General features: G+C 33.7%; 1 protein-coding gene across 1 annotated transcript; it reads right to left on the reverse strand.

Annotated features, from left to right (window-relative positions):
- Positions 1-268: 268 nt before the first annotated feature.
- Positions 269-17,353, reverse strand: LOC100266898 (DNA-directed RNA polymerase 2, chloroplastic/mitochondrial). Its single transcript, XM_010662251.3, has 20 exons — positions 17,222-17,353; positions 16,149-17,137; positions 14,980-15,195; positions 14,749-14,885; positions 14,585-14,651; positions 14,198-14,256; positions 11,992-12,109; positions 11,676-11,789; positions 11,380-11,511; positions 10,880-11,296; positions 10,000-10,050; positions 9,431-9,501; positions 8,208-8,292; positions 7,848-8,000; positions 7,616-7,690; positions 2,538-2,627; positions 2,369-2,416; positions 1,641-1,755; positions 1,453-1,556; positions 269-972 (listed from the first exon to the last, which is right to left on the reverse strand). The coding sequence occupies exons 2-20, from the start codon at positions 17,091-17,093 to the stop codon at positions 862-864; spliced, it is 3,108 nt and encodes a 1,035-aa protein (XP_010660553.1). The 5' UTR covers positions 17,094-17,137; positions 17,222-17,353; the 3' UTR covers positions 269-861.
- Positions 17,354-22,291: the final 4,938 nt, after the last annotated feature.

Consider the following 22,291-nt stretch of genomic DNA (forward strand, 5'->3'; position numbering starts at 1 on the left):
TTGTATAAATTTCTTGAAAGAAATAATAAAATTTAAATTGCCAAAAATCAAGACTGGGTATCAAAAGGTCTGCCATTAACAGGATCCCCTTTTTTTCAAGCTCACCCATTTTTATCTCATACTTGAAAGAGTTGCCACAAGATATCTATATATTTTTTCTTTCCAAGCTGGTATGCCATCATAAAAACCATTTAGAACTGTACCATTATCAAGTGTTTCTCGATCTACTACTTAAGAAGCCCATTAAACATTAATACAAGGGGAACTATTAATGAAAAAAACCAATTAGATATTGATACCAATAAGAAGCCAATTAGGCATTGGTACAAGGGGCTCTGGAGGTCATGTAACAGTACGAATGCAAAGGCTAATACAAGCACCATTAGACACTGCCCAACACTGCAATGCAATACAATGTAATAGATAAGCTCTAATGATGACTGCTTCTTGCGTCTTTCTTGCTAGTACAACTTGCAGGCCTGTTTCAAAATTGTTCTAGTCAATGGCTTTGGTTTGCGTACTTCATATGTATCTACACAACAGCTTTGCCGACAATAGCTTCGTCACTACTGCATGACTTCTTTGTTGACTATACAAGTGAGTCTGTGGCTCGGAATCAAAGAATCACCAAAGAAACAGTGGTTGAACCACTGCAAGGGAGCTGCCCATTGGCGAAGCACATCTTCCAGGATATTTACAGGAGCAGTGCAGGAAGGCTCCACCAGGGATCTTTGGGATGCGCCTCATTCAACTTGCCATGCCCAGTAATGTAGTGGGCAAACTGGCAAAGATAGTGATACAACAGATGTGGAGGCATGGCATCACTAGAGCATAAGAGGAGAAGAAAACTCTTTCCTTGGATCAGTTGAAGAAATAGGGTGACTCCAGAACCTCTCTTAAATCAAAGTCTCCCCGTTCAGGTAAAGGGGGAAATTCTAGAGCAGGGAAAGATTGCTGAAAGCTCTCCAACAACTGCACCGAAAGGGGGAAAAAAATGGATGAGTTCAACAACAAAAATGCTTGCAGAATGGCTTGGGTGTGGTGTTGCTCACAAGTTAGCTGCAGGCTGATAATAAATCAAGGTTTCAAGGTAGCAAAACCATTTCTCACTTTCAAATGAAATCATGTAAGAATAACTTATTCCCTATCAGTCAATATTTTCCACATATTTCTTACTATGTAGAACATTCAGAACCAATATGTTCAAGTTGGTGTTTCCATTAAAACTCAAACAAATTAAGAATACAGATGCACTTATTTTGCATTTTGATAGAAGGCAGACACAGTTAAAGGATATATTAACAATCTCTAAGCGAAAACATTTGAATATGGTTTTGCTGACAAAATTGAAGAAAATCTGTCATTTCATTTTAAGCATGACCTTTAGAAATAGAGTGGGGTTCTCATATCTAAACTTGTAAGGAGCATTTCAAAAAAGTGAAGATACCATACATTTTCCAATATTGGTGTTTCATAGAGTTGAACAAACTTTTCTCTAAGTAGCCTGTTCATTTCATCCACATCACATGCATGTGTCCAATAAGAATCATGAACTCCTGCAATCATACATCAAAATATAGTAATTAAAATTCAAAATAAAGAATAAGGTAGTGAAAGAAAAGAAAACCCACTAGAAGCACCTGCAAAATTTAAGCCTGCCTTTTTGCAGGCGATTGCTGTCATCATCATATGTGAACCATCAAGTGAGTGGACAAAATTTGGGGGAAAAGCTGTCCTCTGCCGCTTGACCATGATCTGTAATAGACAAGAATCATCACGTTCAAGTTTTGGGAGACAGAGAGGTCAGAATTTTATAAAAGATGAAATATTTATCACATTGAAAAACTGAGAAACTGAAAGAGTCTGGTCAGTAGACATGAAATTAGCATGAAAGATCATTGCATTTGATTAGGATGTGAAAACCATCCCCTACCACATTTATGAGTCTAAAATTCAACCCAATAAAAAAAATAAGGAAAGAAAGAGCTCTCTGCCACCTTGGATTTCTCCACATTCAGTTTTGGAAGAACTAAACTAGCATGTCCTATTTTCATTCCTAAAATAGGTTCGTAACTGATAGCTAGGAAAGTTAAGCAGTAGCTAAAATTTGTGTGTCAATTCCAATATTTAAAAAGCTGTTTCAAAATGCATAAAAACGCATTATAGGCACTATTCACATGGATGAGGTAATATGTCTGCCTGGTAGGATAGGAAAACCCTTTTCATTATTATAGGCAGGTTATCTAAGAATTTCTTCATTGATGTGCAACCCTTATGAGATATCAGAATAGAGGATGGGGAGTAACACTCAGAGGCATTGAAGATAATGTAAATCGGAAACCAAAAAAATAAGATATGTAGAAATCACCGTTTCAGTTTCCCGTTGCAGTGTTAAAACCTGAAGTGACGTCTTAATCTGCACTCAATTTAACAAAGAAGAAAGTAAAATGACATGCAATGGCCTGTTTGAGTTTATAAACATTAAAGGATATAATGGTATTTATTTTGTGTGTGTTTCTACAAATCACTACACTCACCAAATGCCTCCCTAATTTGCGGTAAGGTTGCACTACAGGAAGTCCAAGTGGTGTAGTCCATCTCACAGGCTGATTTTCCGATGCAATTATCTGTTCATGTTCAAACTCTACAGTCATTAGTCAACAACAATTATATACATAATTCACACACATGGAGAGAGAGAGAGAGAGAGAGAGAGAGAGAGAGAGAGAGATCCCCAATGATATAATGTTTTCCTCACAAACTTTGACTACCTTGCAATTTGTTACTCTAATGTATTTGCACTGGGCGTCTTTAACTCTTTAAGTGCAATTTTGCATGAGTAATTAAAAACATTCATGCAGCATTTTCTTTACCTATCAATTGATGATTTCTCTGTAAAAGGTTCTAATGCATCTCTTGAAAGTCTATAACATGTATATGCAAAATCAGGCAATTATCTGAGGAAATTCAAACAAAACATTTTCAGCTAAAAAACAGTCGAGAATATCAACTTTTGATTTCTAAAAGGCTTCAATACAGAAATAGGAAAATTTACAGCAAATTTTATATTTAGCATCATATATTTTGTTCAGAAGAGTTTGATAAAGTTACGATAACATGGTGCCATTGTTGAGACTTCAAAAGATGACAAAATAAAAGCAACATGTCCAACACATGACTTAAATTACTAAAAACCATGCACAAATAGGTGGTGTAAGTATAAGCTGATGGTGTATACTCTGCCACCAAAAACTGTATCCTGACAATATTTTGTAACATCTAACAAACATGTAGAACGGTGAAGCAGAGTCAAATGATAAAATTATGGCTTTATAATAGACTTTCATTATTCTTTTATTTTAAATTACAAATATTTATAGGTGGTAACAAAGAAAAAATTAAGGAAAGAGGAAAACAAGACCATATTACAATGTATTTTTGCCCATCATAATAACTCACTGACAGTCTCTGTTCCAAAATTGTCAAGATGTCCCACTGTTTGAGCATCATTGAAAAAATTGTTAATTGAGACAATTCAGTTCTGGATTTTTAGTCAATTGGATCACTTAGGTAGTTTACATAATCCCATGATTCTGACAAGGAGTGCAAGAAACATAATTACCAGAGACCGTCAATTGTAACCTTAACAGCTTTCAATACCCTCCTAATGCATTCAAAACCAAGGGACATAGGAATAAGCTAGAGTCTACTCTCCACAGCAGATGTACCACACACATCAATACCCAAAACAGCCAATACCGAACACTCAATCCTAGAAGCAATACATCTCACCTTGAAGAACATAAAGGGGATAAGCACCAACTTTCCAATTTTTAGGATGCCATTATATACGTAAAATAGACAAAACCCAAAGGAGAGCTCAAGCACACAAATCCAAATGTTAGTGCAAAGAATCGAAGTTCTTTTCAGTAAATTGTCCTACTTTTTTGTCCTTGAAGATGGTTCAAGGGGACTTAAAAGGTCAAACTGGAGTGTTCATAGCAACCCACTTCAGAAATACCACTACTAAAATCTAAGCTAATTCTATGTAGCTAGCAAATCCTTCCAGTACAAGTAGAAAAAATTGAGAATGGAAATTATTGGGGTTTTGCAGCAGCTGAGGTTTTGCTGATACACAAGTTTATCCCAAATAAGTTAAATTCAAGGTTCACCAATCCATGTACACACAATCCATTCAAGCAGTGCACCTGAAAACAAAAAGAAACCTCACCCAAACAAGCCAATCAGGACACTTTATTTTTTAGGTACTGATCCACATACTATCAATGAAGTCCAAAAAAAATTTATTTATTTATTTTCAAAAAGAAAACCTGAACCACCATGGGACCACAAAAACAAAAGGCTTAAGAAGCATATACTTTGTCTCCAAGCTTGATCACAGCTCTCTTACAAAGGTTCTCCCATTCCTCTCTTTCTTAGTAGTTCAAAAAATACTTGGAGGAATCAGCCTCCATATTTGCTTGCGCTTGGCTCCCATAAAAGCAACATGTCAACTAAGGAAAATATCTTTAACTGAATGGGGAAGGACCCAGGAAAACCAGACCATAGTTTTAATGGGAGCAAGGCACACTTGAAGCACAATCATTCCCAAGCAAAGTGAAATGCAACTTAGTATGCATATCAATTTTATAAAATATTAACCAACTGTGAATCCAGGTAACAAAAAGTTTAAGATTCCAAACATTTTAAAGAAGCATTCAGCAACAAAGTAATGAAATTATATAAATTTTAATACATAGTAAAAAATTTGAAGAACAAAGTGTTAAAAAGCGAAACACAAAGTAGATGAGGTGTGCCTCTAATAAGGTGAACACCTTAAGCAAGCAAAGCATTATAATTAGGGAATGGTTGAGTCTTGGCTAACAATTATGAACCAGAAAAAGAGAAGACTTTTATTTGCAATGGATGAGGATCTGAACAGAGGAGTTACTTTTCTCATTGTAAAGGCAACACCTATTAACTTTTTTTTTTCGATAAGTAAACACATATATTAGCAAAAGGCAAAGCGCCGCATAGTATACAGGGAGTATACGAGGCGACGAAGACCTCACAACAAAAAAAACCAAAAGGAACAAAAAACCCACCGACCCTTAACTAAACTTCATCTCTCCTCATAAGTTGCTCCATAGTCTGAATTTTCTCCCATTCTATTTCTCATGCCCAAAAAAAAAAAAAACCGAAAAAAAAGCAGGGGAAACTCATTTTGCTGGACACACTTGCATTCCAAATCAGCTTAGAAAGGAAAATTTTGAGCTCACCAGGAACCATAGACAAGTAGTAGGATATGATGGAAAAGGAGTCCTTGGTAATTTTCTGAACCAATTTATCCTCAACACTAGAAGGAGGCCAAGGCTAGAACAAGGAGAATACTGCATTCATCTCTTTATCCAAATCGTTCCCCCTAAATCTATGGTTTTAACAATTCCCCTCTGCCACTCATCTCTCCCTATTGACCGCCAGAGTGAACAGACTCCGGAATCGATCATTTAAAGAACTGCCACCATGTCAAGAATCATGCCAAAATATGACCTGAAGGCTATTACCTGTGGCAAACCTTGTTCTTAATGAGAAACTAGCCCTATCCTTATTGATGGCCATTCCATAGCTTGACCCATATGTCTCTTTGCCCTCCATAGTCCACCAGCCCCATCTCAAATCCCTTACTTTCCTGCAATCACCTTTCTCCATAAACTTTTACTCTCAGTGGCAAATCTCAAGAAACATTTTCCCAGTAAAAAGCCTTGTCAAGAGGCCCTAGCCTCAAGATACCAAAACCCTTAAAATATTTGTCACCACATATAGACCACCAGAATGGACATTAGTATTAGTTGGAATTAAATTATGATTAGTATTTATTGGAGTAGCTAATTAGGTTATAGGAGAATTAAAATTAGAGTCATAATAGGTTGTTACAATCCTAGTAGAATTTGAATTTCACAGAGAAGCCTATAATTAAGGCTAATTGATGTAAACCAAAGCATTGGTTGGTGATTAAATAATATTAGTTTTTTTTTGCAAGTGTTGCAGTTCTCAATGGTGTGATTCCATTAATTATTTTTAGGTGAGACTTCTAAAAGGCCTTAGTGAGACTCTAAGGTTTCTATCTCTTCTTCTTCCCATCTGCTTTCTCTATATTTGATTTTATTTTGCTATCATAAACTTTATCCCTTGTTCCTCTCCTTAAAACTTAAAAGATAAAAACCCTAGACCACCTATTTGATTGTAGGCAACCATCCTAGGGTTGTCCTAGATCACCACCTCGCTAAATGAATCTTCTTCTCTAGCAGCCCTCATACCCAAAAAAAGGCCCTCTAAATCCTTTCCAGCCAACTCCTCACCTTTCTAGGAATTACAAGGGTTGACAAACACACACACCAAGGAAAACTAGAAAGTGTGCAGTTAATGTATTCTGTCATAGAAAAACTAACATTTCCATGAAACTAATATTCTCTTGAATCTTTCCTCTACTAAGCCCCACATTGACGAGGATTCATGCTAATTACCCAAGGGCAAACCCAAAACCTTTTTGGAAAGATTGCCCACCCTGCAACCCAACTCAATGACCAACCCCTCAATACCATCCAAATTTCTGATCTAGATTAACTCACTTTTTCTCCAAGTTGATATTCAAACCAAAAACAACGTCAAAACATAAACGAATCCACCTTAAAAAAAGCTACCTGCTCTTTCCTACATTGCAAAACAACAAAGTTTATTATATTTATTATCGTTTTATCTATAGATTTTTAATGATCCTTTCAAGTTATTTCGTGTTTTGAAAATAATAGTAATTTAGTATCAATTTGACCTGAAAGTTTAAGCTATATTAGGTAATGGTGGGCCAATGATGTATTTCAAGCTACTATGAGCTACAACTCTAGCATTGCACCTTATAAGTAGCCCTTGTTGGGTGATTAAGGCAAAGAAAGAAACAGTGAGGTTTGAAATCATAACCTCCCATAAAACAAAACTTTGATTCCATGTTAATTTACAGATTTAACCTAAAAACTTAAACTATTAGGTAACAAGGAGCTGACAAAATATATCAAACTGGCATAGGCTATAACTCTAACAATTATACTATGATGATTTGTAGCTCAAAATCCATTTTGATTTTAGGGAAAAGGGTAGATTATGGCGTTCCACAAATGGCAAGCATGGATTCAACCTTTAAGCCAAAATGGACAAGCTTCTTTTGCTATTCAGCTTTAATTTACTTTTAAATCCTTTTTAATTGAAAATCCTTTTAGGTTTAAGATTGTACCTGTTTCATGTATTCCACAGAATTTAGATTTGGGTACCGATCTCTTAAGTAATTTATTCTACTTTGTTAAGCAATATCTGATTCATCCAATTTTTAGATATACTTACACATGCTATTTAACAAACAAGGGCAAAATGAACTCAATTGAGACAAATGAAGCTTGAACATAACCCTACTTAATAATGGATCATCATGTCTATGACTTCGTCACAATGTATAAAATAAATCCAAAACCTCATTTTGCATGAGCATCCTGATATTCCATGTATGGCAGTTTCTGTCTAAAATATTACAACATTAAAAACAGATATTTTATAAAGTGGCACATACCTTTGCACAGTCACCAAGCCAGCTCATGATACTGCGAGCAGCTTGAAACATTTCCCCCAGAGCAGTTAAAGTAATCTACTCAAACAATAGAACACAAACTTGTCACAAAAATGAAAGAAAAGATCTTCATGTGTCAGTGTAAGTTCTTCCACTGAGAGTTTCTTCCATGAGGAGTACAACATTTTAGCAAAATGAAATGAGGCTCCATTACTAACATTCCTACTGCCATTACCTTTGCAGCATAACAAGCAGCACCAAAAAGCTCTACATCATCAGCGATGGCATTGCGTTCCTTCAATCTCCTCTTTATCTGATCCCGAGCACCAATATAGGTGACACCATACACTGATGTCATTACTGTCTGCTTCACCAATTTTCTATCCACCTAGAGTCGGTCAAAACTTTAGCAGGGAAACCACTTCTATAACCAGACAAAATGGTACATCTTGTAAATTATGTGCAACATACATATATTTTCTGACGCATGAAGAAAAATAATAGATTGTTCACGCCAATTTTAACTTATTTTATCTTATCTAATATACACATTGCAGGATACTAAACAGATTACAAATCAAAGTTGGTAGATAACCTGATTGATTAGAATCCTTGCACGCAATGCATCTGGAAAAATTGCAGGATCTTTCTCTGCATCTCTTTTCATGATATCAAGAACTCTGCATTGAAAATTTGATATATTTTTTTTATCATGATATTGTCACTTCTTCAGACAGATAATGAGGTTCCATCATAAGAAATACAGGGTGTAGAGAAATGAAATTTTCTTCAATCATTGGATGGAAACCACCTAAAACATACCTAAATCACTACATAAGTTTAACATAGAACTGCTGTATTTACACAGATCCTGATAAGCTTCTAGGCATCTTCACTAGTTTTTGGTTTTCAAGAACAGCATGAAATTCTCCAGTTCTCAAGCCTCAGTTTTAAGAGAATGGGACAAAGGCCAAATCACTTAATATGAATAACTTTTGGTTATAGTTTCCAAGTCATTAACAAAAAATGATCAATACAGGAAATGATCCACACAAAAAATGACCGTAGTCAAGGAGCAAAGTGAAACAAGGGTGACAGCTCTTGGTGATTCATACTTTGAGATGCAGTTGTCCTGGTCCATGACTCATATATGAATATAAAAATAAGGTTAAAGAAGGGTCACATCACACTGGCTGAAATATAAAAACGCACAAGAAACTTTTCTATGCTCATAGATCACATGTTTTGTTTTAAAACATCAGGATTCACTATAACCACATTACTCTGAGGTGAGCACAAAGATTACCTCAAAGATGGCTTTGTAATCTTCGAGGTGCTAGCAGGAGCAGAATGGTTAGGCTTCATGTAAAACCTCAGTAGTTGGGATAAAGTTATGTTCATTTAAGTTGATTTCCAGGTGTCTTAACATGTCTCCTGAAATGTTTAATGGTCAAAATGCACCTTCAATTGAACATTCTATACAAATTTTTTTTATTAAATAACGTTTGGTGCTAGCTCTGCATCAGAAACATGTATATGCACCCCCTCCTTGTTAGAGGATATGTCATTTGCTAGAAAACCCAGCCTTTCTGTTACTTTTGTTCATCATATTTCCACTTCAATAGGAGTAGAATGAAAATCATTTTCCTTCAATCTCCTAATGTTAGATCCTCTTTCCTTTTTCATTTTCTTTATCTTCCCTAGCAAAAGCTTCTTCAGACATGGACAAATGGTAAATTACAAAAGAAAAAAAATGGGAAAAAAAAAATAGCATGCTCCCACACAGAAAGCATACTGCTTTAAAGAAGAAGGCTTTACCTAGCAGCTATTCCTGAGTAAACATCTGCAGGCTTCTCTCCGGCAACTAGATTTACAGCTGTTGCTCCCAACTGAATTGAAATTTTTCAATGAAATAAGAAGTAAGAGAAAGGCATGGAGTAAATGTAATGATCAATAATGGTAAAAAGTAATGTACCATTTTAAAGTTTATCCATAACACACTGTCTTGGATGCAAGACAATCCACACAACCAAAACATCAAGAAAAAGTTATCTGCCCTTTGACAAGAAAATTTTTATATTTCTAGTTTTCTACACGAAGCCCCAATTGGGGTGAGGATGGAGAGGTTCCATGTAAAAAAATTGCCTCTAAAAGAAGCACCAATGACCAATTGCCAATTAATTTGCAAAGAGAGGAGGGGACTTGCAAAAAAAGCCTTCCCTATGACTGTCACAGAATGCTGCCACCATCCAGGCAATGATATCGTAGCCAAAAAGAGAATATGCAAAATGAAGATCTTTTGAAAGATCCAACAGTTTCTCTTAAGTATTATAAGCAGAAGCTAAAATCAAAGTATCAACTCAGAACAAAAGTAAAAGGTCATTTACCTGGTCTCTTCCAAGGGCAGCATAGTGCTGCAAGCCATTGCAGGAACCATCCTAGAGAAACACAAACCCCAAGAATTAATTATGAAGAAATCAAAGGAATCCCAGAATTATTTTGACACAAGTAGAAGATTAACTGTGTTAAATTGAAGTCCCTAACTTCAGGGCAAGACAGAAATCTTAAAATAATGGGGCAGGATGATAAAAGATAGTTGCATCTTCCACATTACCTATTAATATAGGCAAGCAACCCAAAGTTAAGTATTTGATACATAGAAGTTGTTGCTAGAGCTCTACATGGCTCCCCTGAACAAGTCCTGGAACCCCTTTTCTAGATCTTCAACATAAGAGTAAAACATATTCTCCAAACAATATGACACTTCTTATTTTTATTTCTGTCTATATATGTCTATTCCTATCAGAATTGATATGCATGAATAATTGTTTTTTTGTTTTTTGTTTTTCAGGAGCAGATATGCATAAATTTGATATTGATAAGTTCTAATATATCGCCCTTGTTTAAATAGGGCCCATAATGTGTATAATGGTCCAACCAACAACCATCACTGTGCAAGAGGACAAATCACAGTGGCAGCTGACAAATCACAAATTTGTGGTCACAAATAATTAGAAAGATAAAAAATGGTAGAAGGAGGACTTGAACCTGAAACCTTGGGTTAACTAGAGTTCCTATACTATTTTAAGTAATTGACTTTCCTAAAAGCTTAAAATATTTGGATTTTTGTAATCACAATGTATATCATGCTCCAACAACATTATTTCCACTCCATAAGAGGTAGGTAAAAATTAATCAGACAGAAGGCCAAATAGACAAAGAAAGGTTCATCAAAGCAAGTTTTGGCGGCATGCTATGACAATATACCTGGTGTACAGGAATGTGTGAAATGGTCGTCTCTGGAGAGGAGCTTCTTAAAGCTTCAGACAAATTAATGCATGCAGCCAAGAACTGAAATGGATCTTCTGCATTTAACCACCAACGCTTTCCCTCAAGTGGTCTGTCTGCTGAGTCAAATATATCATCCAAGTGATTCTCGGTAAATGTTATTCGCCCCTCGTGCGACAATTTGTCCACACCACCAGCAAATAGATTTGCTAAGTGTATTTTAAGCCAGTGTAAGCCTGAACTTCCAAGAGGGCGTCCCTCTGCAAACTCCAAAATACCCCGACACAGATCTGAACCAAGATGATTTAAGTAAGGGTGCATGGGATATGCACGGCCTCGAAAGTCAAGGTTGTGTGGGTAGAAGAAACCATCTTCATCCTTCATTTTTCTTGCTACCTGCTCCCAAAATTTAGAAGAGTTGGTATATATTGGGAATATTGATATATGATCACAGCCTTAGGAAGTAAAACGCATCTAACCGCAAGTTTAAGTTCAATATCGCATCGCTGTGAATGTCTCTCACTGTTTGCCTTTTTCACTGATTTTACTTTCCACTTCCATTTCCTAAGTTGAGCTTCATCTTCAGTATCTGGTTTCTCAGGTAAAGGAACCTGTAGATCAACAAGATGAACTCAACAGTCACTAATCTTTGTCAATGAATCAAACATCTCTCATGGAAAAAGGCTATTGAACAGCTTCTCAAGTAATATTGATTTCCCAGACTAGCACATTATTTTGGAAAAAATATAAAAGAGAATGATATAAAGTAACTCACATCATTGCGGTCAACCAAATCAGCAAGACAGCCTCCACCAGCCCATATTCTATCTACAACGTCAAACAACCTCTTATTTATCCTCCATTTGGTATTTCCAAGAGTATTCAGAGCCTGAACAGTTTATTTAACAATTATATAAGTTTCCTCAGAGAGCCCCAAAAAAATAAAACAGAATATAAATAGATGAATTCTACGTAGTGTCAAAAACTAAGGCAATCAATCATAGCTAAGTAAGAAAAAGGATAAGCAGGGAATCATAAAGAATATATAAAACAGAAGTAAAGCCAACTAAAATCAACAGAAAAATTCAAACCTCAAAAACTGGTTCTAGTTGATTCCTAGGGGCCCTCTTAACTGCTTCACGTTGTTGTCTTGCTCCATGTGTGCGCATGACATAAGATGGTAAGAACAAGTGAGCCCCTTTGTCATAACTGCAATGGGAGAAAAATAAACAACGGTTTAGTGAAAAAGGAAGTACCCACACAAAAAGAAGGGAAAACCTGGTTAGATGTTCCCATAAATATCCAAGAAGCATAGTGAACCCTTGAATAGAGTTACGTAGGGCTATATTCTGGTTCCAACTTAATTCTATTCAATTCTAATTTTACAATGGATCAGCAACAGTGAGAGGAACTAACAAATATAGAGTTTAGAATTATGAAGAAGGAACAGAAACTCATTAAATTGACTATGAAAACTTCTTTTGTAAGTCTGTTAAGTTGTTGGAATAAAAAGATCAACATACGCTCAAAGATAATTAGAAACTTAGAATAACCACAAGTACTTCCCCCAAACCCTCAATTTATGCTTACTCCAAAATATCTTCATCACCATCAAAAAAAGAGTAACAATACCAAAATATAATAAGACTAGAAAATAAGAAATTGATTTTGATGATACTCCATTTTGCACATCATGTTGTGTGATCAGGCTAACCTTGCATGTAGATCCTCCCACTCCCCCAGTAAATAAGAATAATAATAACAGCAATGATAACTTGATGATGACAACAACAACGATACTAACGATGATGATGAATGTTAAATAAAAACTCTACAGTGCATCTCTTCCTCCTTTTATAGACACTAAGTGAATGAAGAAAATAAGTTTTTTTTTTTTTTTATTTATAAAAAAGTCCATTTTGCATCTTTTTCTCCCTATTAAAGGCACTAAGTGAAATCCCTCATTTTAAAGCATGTGTTGGTTATTGGGAATTTGTATGATATTGCAAATTCTATATAGCAACCTCTCCAGCCTTCTGTTTACTCCAAATGAATATCTCCCATCCAGGATTTCATACCTTGATGACAATTAAAGGCCACGATAAAATTCTCCGATTAGCATGTTGCAAATATCATCTAAATTTCAAGCATCCAAAAATAGTAGCAATAATAACCAATGTTTTCAATACCGGACCAATCATTGATGGTTTAAATTACCGATTCATGATTCAATGGTAGGACCGATGGTCGAACTAAGGTCGAATTGTGACTTATAAATATATAATTTATACATTATTAAAATTAAAAATAAATATAAAAATATATTTTATATATAAATTAAAAACCTTAATAATAGTTTTTTATCCGTGACATTATCAAATTAAATCATGATAAGGCTAAATATAAATAAATTAATAATTTAAATTTTATTAAGTAAAATAGGTATAATATTTCAATGTGAAGATATATTCAAAATGGAAGAGAAAGTCTATTATTTAATTATATCTGAGTGTCAAAAGTTATATATCTTATTATTTTTTAATTAAAAAATTATTACATTATTTTCATATTTGTTACAATGAAAATATTTTAAGAACCACATTACTATATAGACTATTTTGTAGCACTTTATAACAAAACTATGAGTGGCCTGATGGTCAGGCATCCAATCCTTGACCTTGGGAACCACCGTTCAATCACTGCTGGTGCCAAATAGTTTTTGAAGTTTTGGAAGCCAATGCATCCCACATTGGATGCTCTGTAGGATGAAGATAGTATCAAAGCAGCTCAATCTAGGCCAATATGTGGTCCAATGTCATGGGCCCAATCTTTTGGGCAAAGAGAAAAGAAAAGGGGCAGAACCAGGCTGGACCAGTTCACTGATTTCACGGTCTAACCTCCAGCCAGCCTGATTCAGACCTCATCCCACTCAAAAACCAACCAGACCATGGTCCAGTTGACAGTTTGACTGGTCAAATCGGCATGTTTTTGAATCATTGATAATAACAACACAACCAAATAAGCTACAAAGTTTAATTCTGCCCAATTGGGCTTGTAAAATCAGAATTGCATTATTGATTCCAGTTCCAATTCCAGTATGAATTAGACCTTTTTTTTTACACATTTAACTTGTATCTGAAAATAAAGAGATCAACTTCGTTGTGTCATACAAGCCAATCAGTCAGAAAACCAAACCCAATTTCTTTGAAACTTGGAGCCAAGGGCCTAAGTAAAATGAATATCCATACAACTAAAGAAAATGTAGCAACATTAGAAAGAAGAGTTAAAGCAGGATACCCAGTCCATTTAAGTGGAGGCACCAACATTGGAACATAAGGAATCACCATGTGCCTTGCCTGTTTGAACACAAAATAGTTTATATAATTAGAAAGGAAACAAAAGCTTTTGTCTATTCAAAAGTAACCCAAGAACATCATTCATGCATGTTGACTTGGTAAATTCTGATTGTGGACCATCAAATAACTGGTTCAATTCAACTGGCAACAAGGCATGGAAAACTTGTTTATAGATGGTTGATTCCTATGGACTATGAAATTCTAGACACTGCCACTCTAGCAATTAATCTACTAATTGCCAATATCCAATTTCAATTTCTTGAGATAATGGAATGCAGCAGTAAACTTATGAAAAAAGAAAAAGAAAAAATTTGTGGTATTTGCTTACAGTTCTCTCTAGACCTTTTTTAACTAATGGGTCACATTCAATAACTCCAAATCTTCTTCCGATTTTCCTGTTGAAAGATGATCATAAGAATAACATTCCAAGTGATGCAAAAAAAAAGAACTGAGAGCTATTCCATTCATAAAAAGAGAGGAATGGATCCACACTTTGCTTCTCTCATGACAGTTTTGAAAGTGTGTACAAATGCAGGTCGAATATCAGGTGGAGTATCTGCTAACTGATTATCAACTGGAGGTTGTATATAAGCAGTTTGCATCAATAATTCAATCAGACGGCTTCCAACCTGAAAAGTATAATGTGGATATCACCTTAACAGAAGTCAAAATTAAGTAGAAACAAATAATAATTTACCAGTGATTATGGGAGAGAAAACAAACCTTAGCCTTAGCCTCTGGGCCCCAAGGTTTTGAATTATCATGTCCCTTCACTATCTGCCTTGCAGCATGCAGCTTTTGTTTTTTCATCAAATTAGTAACTTTTTTTCTTAATTTCTCTTGTTCATGGATTACAGGATCAAATCCACCTCCTTCAACATTCTTATCTTTACCAACCTTTTTCCTTTTTGTTTTCTCCAAAAAATTGTGTATTCTAACCTGATCCATTAGATAAACATGAATTAATCAGTACTAATCCAAAGAGAGAGAGTGTGAGAGATTCCTAGCTTTGTTTAGTTGCTTGGAAAGATTGTGAAACAGTGGGAGGCACCACATAAAGCTAGGGAAAGGCACAGATAAAAAGTGTTCCTGATGGGGATGAGTCCTTCAATGTGTATTAAAAAAGAAGGGAAGTTATATAATTTTTGAATAAGTTATAAGTTTTCTATCGTCTAAAATAATATTTTTATTTAAGTCCTTAGAATCTAGAAGTTTTCTTTATTAGAAACTTTATTACAAGATCTATAAAGTAAGTTTCTAATTCTAATAAAAACAGGTTTCTAATTTCTTTCAACCGTTTTTAGAAGATTTATTAGTTTTAGAAAAAAGAACAAGGTTTACTTTTCTATAGTTTAATTCAAATTATAATGTATGACGAAAAATGCATAGTCTCTGTCTAGCTTAGACATGTAATAAGAAATTCAACAAAGCCTCATCTGAACTACTTGGCAGTTACAAGAATCATAATCTTCAATTATACTCCTGCAGATGGAAAATAATCATATATTCCAACTATCTCAATTTCTGTCATTTCCACTGTTACTTCTTTTGCACACTTCGGCTTAAAATCATTCCATGAGAACTTGCACATCAGCTACTCTCTTTAGGTAGACCAATTGGTTCCTACCTCAGCTTGTCCATGAATACAGTCATTATTCATCCTATTCTTATTTTCTAGCCATCTATCTCAATTTTCTGTTTTCATTTATTTATTTGTTAACTTTTGATAAGAACATCAAGATGTCATTTCTACTAATTTGATAACCCTGTTGTTTCTTGACTGTCCACTCTTATAAAGAATAGCATGTCTTATAACTAGTACTGCTATTGAACTTTAGAGAATGCTGAATCCAAGGGCCAGAAAGATAAGGAAGAAATTAAAGATCACCAACCTCCTGCTCAATGGCATCACCTATAACGCAAGCAGCTTGCACCACTCTGGTGCTTCCATGTTCGCCACCAGTCATCAACAATCCCACCAACTTATGCATTGTAATAACTGACATCATATCAGCTGGCAACTGATCGAAATAAGGTGCATAGGCTGCTTTGTTCTTCCCTAATCGGCACAATTCCTGTTCCTTTACAATGGCATCCCGCAAAGGCTCAAACCAACCGAGGAACAAAGACTTCATGTATGGCAAATTAGGTGCCAGTTTCTGCTCACACATGTCCATCAGAAGTTCCTTATACTCCTTCGCAGCCAGTTCCCATGCCTCTGTCTCGATTTTCACCTGCCTCCTCCTTAGCCGAAGGTACCTGCCTTGCTCCATTCCCCTCTCCATTTTCAGCTTCTCTCGCCGTTTAAAATTGACCTGCCTCTTCTCTTCTTTTTTCATCTCTCCCAACAACTCTTGAATTTCATCGCTAGCAGACACGTCCTCCTCAACATCGGTGGAAGACACAGCCTCGGCGACACTGGCATAACTTTTCGGGCAAAAACCGGAAAACCCCATCTGATTTCTCAAACAACCAAAACTGGGTCTGCCCACAGCGTCTTCCCTCGACGATATTTCACCAATTCGGCGAAACCCCATTTCCGAAAACCCAGAACTGGAACAAGAACTGGGCTCGAACGTCCCGAATTTCATTATCTCGGGGAAAATCAAGTCCTGCGAAAACCCCAGAAAACTGTAACGGCGTGATAAAGGTTGGGAATCGAGGTAAACACATTTTCTTGGGGCTCTCGGAATGGCCCGTTTGGCGATGTTTCTCCACATAACTGTGGGTTTCTTCAATGGGTTTGGACGGAAATTGGTCGGTTTCTCAAATGAAATAATAAGGTCCAAATCTCTGCCAAGATTTGCTGACAATATCGGGGTTTTGCCACTGGACATCAAAAAATCTCGAATTTCTCTGGAAAATTAAACCACAGGTTCACCTGGAATTGGAAAAACAGTGAGTTCATAGGAAGTTGGTTGTTCAAGGAAACTACAAGAGAAATATGATTCATAGAGAGACGAACAATCCAGCAGGAAGAGAATGTGTAGTCGCCGCCTTAAACCCTCCCAAAACCTCACTCTGCTGTTGGATTTTGGTTTGGTTGTCTAGCCCTGTAACACTACTTTCAAACGAAAACGAAAATATAACTAAAAATGTTTATAAAGGATAAATAGGATTTTAGAATAATGAGTAATGAATACAAAATTTAAGTTTGACAATATTCTTAATTTGAAAAATCTCTAGGGTTAGAAATATTATGTGAAGTAAATATTATAAAAATGTTATAATTAACAATAAGTTTGTCTCTTTTCTTCAAAATTTTCAGAATCAATATTTGATAAAATATAATTATAATATGTTTTAATTTTGATTTTTAAAATTTGGGATAAAGAAAAAATACTTGCCATAATTTTATTTTATTTTTATTTCCATACTTAAGCAATTTTTTGATAGAGAAATTAGCATCTATTATATATGCTATTTAAAAAAACATTTGTAAGATTTTTGAAGATATTTAGGCCCTAGTTAGGAACAGTTTTTAGAATTCTCTAGAATAAAAAATAAATAAAATATACTTACAATCAAAAACCGTTATTTGTTTTTTGTTCTTAAAACTGAAAATAGGATAAAATAATATGTTTTCAAATAATATTTTTTAACTGTGTTATATTGTTTTTACTTATTTTTTTAAAGATTGTTTTAAGAAATAATTATACAAACATGTAAAATAATTAAAAATAAAACACTACATATAAATTTTATTTTTAAAAATATTAAAAACAGGTTAAAAATATTTTAGGTTTTTAAACAAAATTTTGTCTTAGAAAATAATTTTCAAAAACTAAATGTATTATGTATTTGTATTAGTTGTTTCTGGCTGTACAAGTCCACCTATTATAAATATATTTGAAGTTAATAAAAATGCGAAAATATCTTTTTACATTTAGTATATTGTCTTGAATATGTGCAAACATATGAAAAAAAAATTATATATGATATTTTATGCATATATAAGTAAATGAATTTTCTAATAATTTGATATGAAAAACAAACAAAGAAAATGAATATATATATATATATATATATAATTTGTATGTTTGTTATACAATTGTTATTTAATTAAATTTTAAAAATAAAAAAATAATAATAACTGAGAGGGGTGTAAGTAAAAATTTAAAAACCGACAAACTGAGACAAACCGATCCAAATAAACCAAAATTGATTATATTGGTTCGATTTTCAATAATAAAAAAGGTTCGTTTAAGAATTTTGAAAACCAACCCTGTTTGTTGGTTTTCAATTTTCTTGTTTCCTAACTAATAAAAATTAATTCAAACTGATATTCTAAACCTTATATATAATTGTTTGATATTTAATAAGTTTTTTTTATATTAAATTCTACTAAATCAATTCATTGTTTTTATATTATGGTCAAATTAATTCTAAATGTATTTGATAAATTTTTAATATAAAATCCAAGTTGGTTTCAATTAATTTTAAAAATAAATTAAACTTAAGACCTAATATAAACTCAAATGAATGAATTTTGGATTCAAAATAAACGCAAATTTACCACTGGATTGAGGACTAAAAAGATAGTTAAATTGAGTCGAAACCAATCCATAAAAATTAAACTAAACATACCTAAAAAAGATTGGTTTAGTTTGGCTTTTCATTCAAAATTTGGTGTTTTTATCACATATAATGTGAAGTCCCACATCGGATAGGGAAGAAAAGTTCCTGGTGCTATATATGTAGAAACTTCTCTTAACCAAGCAAACGCGTTTTAAAGCCGTGAGGGCCTCTTTGGCTCCAAAGCGGACAATATCTACACGGTTGGGAGCGGGCCATTACAAATGGTATCAAAGCCGATCATCAACCTCAGTGTGGGGGGTTTGTTTGGCTTCGTAAGGGGCGTTTGTCTGTTTGACCCTGCAAGCCCCAAGGGACATAACGACAATCCCCGACCCCAGTGTGGAGGTTTGTTTGGCTTCATAAAGGGTGTTTGTCTGTTTGACCCCGCAATCCCATGGGACACAACGAGGACGTTGTGTCTGCATGGGGGGTGTTTGTAATGTCCCACATTGGATATAGGAGAAAAGTTTCTAGCGCTATATATGTAGAGGCTCCTCTTAACCAAGTAGACGCGTTTTATAATTGGGTTGCTACTAAGAAAGTAATGTGATATCTTCAAGGAACTAGGGACTAAATGCTTACATATAGACATCTTGAAAATCTTGAAGTTATTGGATATCAAGATTCATATTATGTTTGGATGTTTTGATAATAGTAAATCAACATTTGGATATATGTTTTTGTTTGTTGGTGGAGGTGTTCCATGGAAAAGTTCAAAGCAATCATTAATTGCTTCCTCCATTTTGGAAGCGAAATTTGTGGCATGATATGAGGCTACTCTCATGCACTTTGGTTAAGAAACTTCATCCGGAGGCTTTGAGTATTAAATTCTATTTCAAAGCTATTAAAAATTTTATGTGATAATTTCATTGTAGTTTTCTTCTCTAAAAGTATTAAGAGTTCAAGTGCATCAAAGGCAGTAACTGATATAAATTATATTGTTATGAGAGAAAGAGTACATAATCAGATAGTGTCAATTGAACACATCGATATGAACTTGATGATTAGGGACCCTTTTACTAAAGCATTGGCGCTAAAGACATTTAAGGAACAAGTTTATAACACGTGTCTTCATATTTTGTCAAGGGATTTTTAATTGAGGGTTGGTCGTGTCCATCAAGGGGATCAGAGCCGAGGTCACGGGTTCAAACCCTAGAGATGTCGTTGTAATGACGACTTTAAGTTCTCCCTTATAGTGTATTCACCCAAGTATGAATTTTATTGAAATTAAATTAGATTCATTTTGAAATTCACAATTGGTTGATGATTCATTAATGGAAAGAACCATACTACACCTACACCCATCAATAGAGGAATTCTTGGTTCCTTTCTTCACTCTTGCAATTTAGTGGAAGCATCTTCATACCCATCATTAAGGAGTGTATAAAGGGAGAGTAGGAGAGAGAAGATCAAGAAAGAACTTCAAATCATATTGGAGTTAGGAGTATGGATAAAATATGATTTTTTTCTTCTTCGTATCCTAGATAATATTTTTTAAGCTCTTTATTAAACACTAGATGAAAATATTTTTCCAACACCCGATTCATTGATCACTTCATCAAAAACCATGTTTCAACTGTGGTAGAACCAACACGAGAGGCTAACCCTTTAAAGAGTGGTCAAGACCAAGAATGAAAATATCAATTTTTACAAAAATATCGATAGTTTGATTTTACAAATATATTGAGAAATATCGATAAAAATTTTGAAAAAAAAAATTGATAGCACAAAAATTGATCAAAATTTATAAAATATTGAGAAAGAACTTTAAGAAATATAAAATAAGTAATAATAAAAATTTCATTTGTAAAATTGAAATTTTACCGGTTGTCCCACTGAACACTTTTACATCATTCGTTTTCATTTGTCCATTCATATTTAATAACTCAACCTTCTCTACTCTCTCATCTTCATCTTCTTCATTCTTCTCCTCTGTTCCACGTTTTTTTTTTCTGCCCTTTTTCTCATTTTGTTGATGTACAATAGGTGTTACTATTCGATATAATAGAAGTTTGAACAAATAACCCAGTATTAGATTTAGGGTTGCAAATTTCAACAACTTTTCCCCCTATATTTTCTAGGGAACCAAACAGAAAAAACAAAGGAGAAAATAATCCAAAATTACTTGACACTGATAAAGTTTAGGAAAATAAGGGGCCTGACCGCGTGGGGTTATCAATAATAAATCTATTTGTGTGTGAGAATGATAATATAAGAATTCAAATAGTTGCACAAAAACTACTCCTAACTCTCTTCAAAACTGTTCCCTTCTCTTAAGATAATAATAATAATAATAATAGTTGTTTTTCATGCTATTTATTTATTTTTATTACTTAATAGATAAATAAAGAATTAATGTTGAATAGATAAAACAAAAAAATAAATAAAGATAATAATGAATGATAAAATATAAAAAGCTTTATATCTTTTGTATCATGTGTAACATTCGAGCAATTGATTTCAACAATTAATATTCACCAAATATATAAAATTTAGATATAAATTTTTTATAATTTTAAATTATTATTATTTATTTAAAGAAAATATTACACTCAAAATAAATATAACAAATTATATATATAGCTACACTCTTTTAAGATATTCTTTAAAACAAAGAATTAATTTTCTTAATTCGTATTTTATACAAGTACAACAAAACTACTATTTTTCTCATTTTTTTCTTGTAAATAATTTAATTATTTATATAGAATTAGAAATAAAGATGGATTGATTTCAAAATTCAAATGCTTATTTTAACTTAAAATTTAATTTCCAAAAATTTAAAATTTAGTTATTTTGCAATTATGACATCGTCATAAATTTCGGGTTTATCGTTTTAAATATTTATAAATGTCCCTACTTTCATGCTTAACTTTAATATTTTTTTTGGGTAAAAAATTGTGATTGAAATATAATTTATTCTTACTTTAATTTGACAAATATTAGATTTCTAAAAGATTTAAAAATATTGGGTGTAAAATTAATAATATTTTTTTTTTATTTGATGAAATTTTAGAAAAATAACCTATCAAATAAATCCTATTTAATTAGGTTATACTCACCACAACAGAGTTCAACAAATTTTAGACAACTTGTAAAAATATTTTATTTCCTGAGTTTCAGTTCCCACATAATTTGAAAAGTAGTAAGCTCACAGGTTATGTTTTGAACCCTTAAGTAAGAAATGGTATGAAAATTCCATTCTATTTCCTTTAGATTGCCATTAAAAATAAAAATAAAAATAAAAATAAAAATAAAAATGATAATAATAAATTGTTATATCAAGAATTTAATTCCATGTGAAACCAGGATTCACTTCTATTTCCACTCATCAAACACTTTATCACTTTTGAAACACTAGAATAGAAAAAACACCAAAATCTCGTTCTTATTGGAATACTAATTCATCTCTTCTATGTGATATTGTGATTCACCTTCTTTCACATCCTATTTTCCT

This window comes from Vitis vinifera, chromosome 14 (genome assembly GCF_030704535.1).
Source record: "Vitis vinifera cultivar Pinot Noir 40024 chromosome 14, ASM3070453v1".
NCBI classification, from domain to species: domain Eukaryota; kingdom Viridiplantae; phylum Streptophyta; class Magnoliopsida; order Vitales; family Vitaceae; genus Vitis; species Vitis vinifera.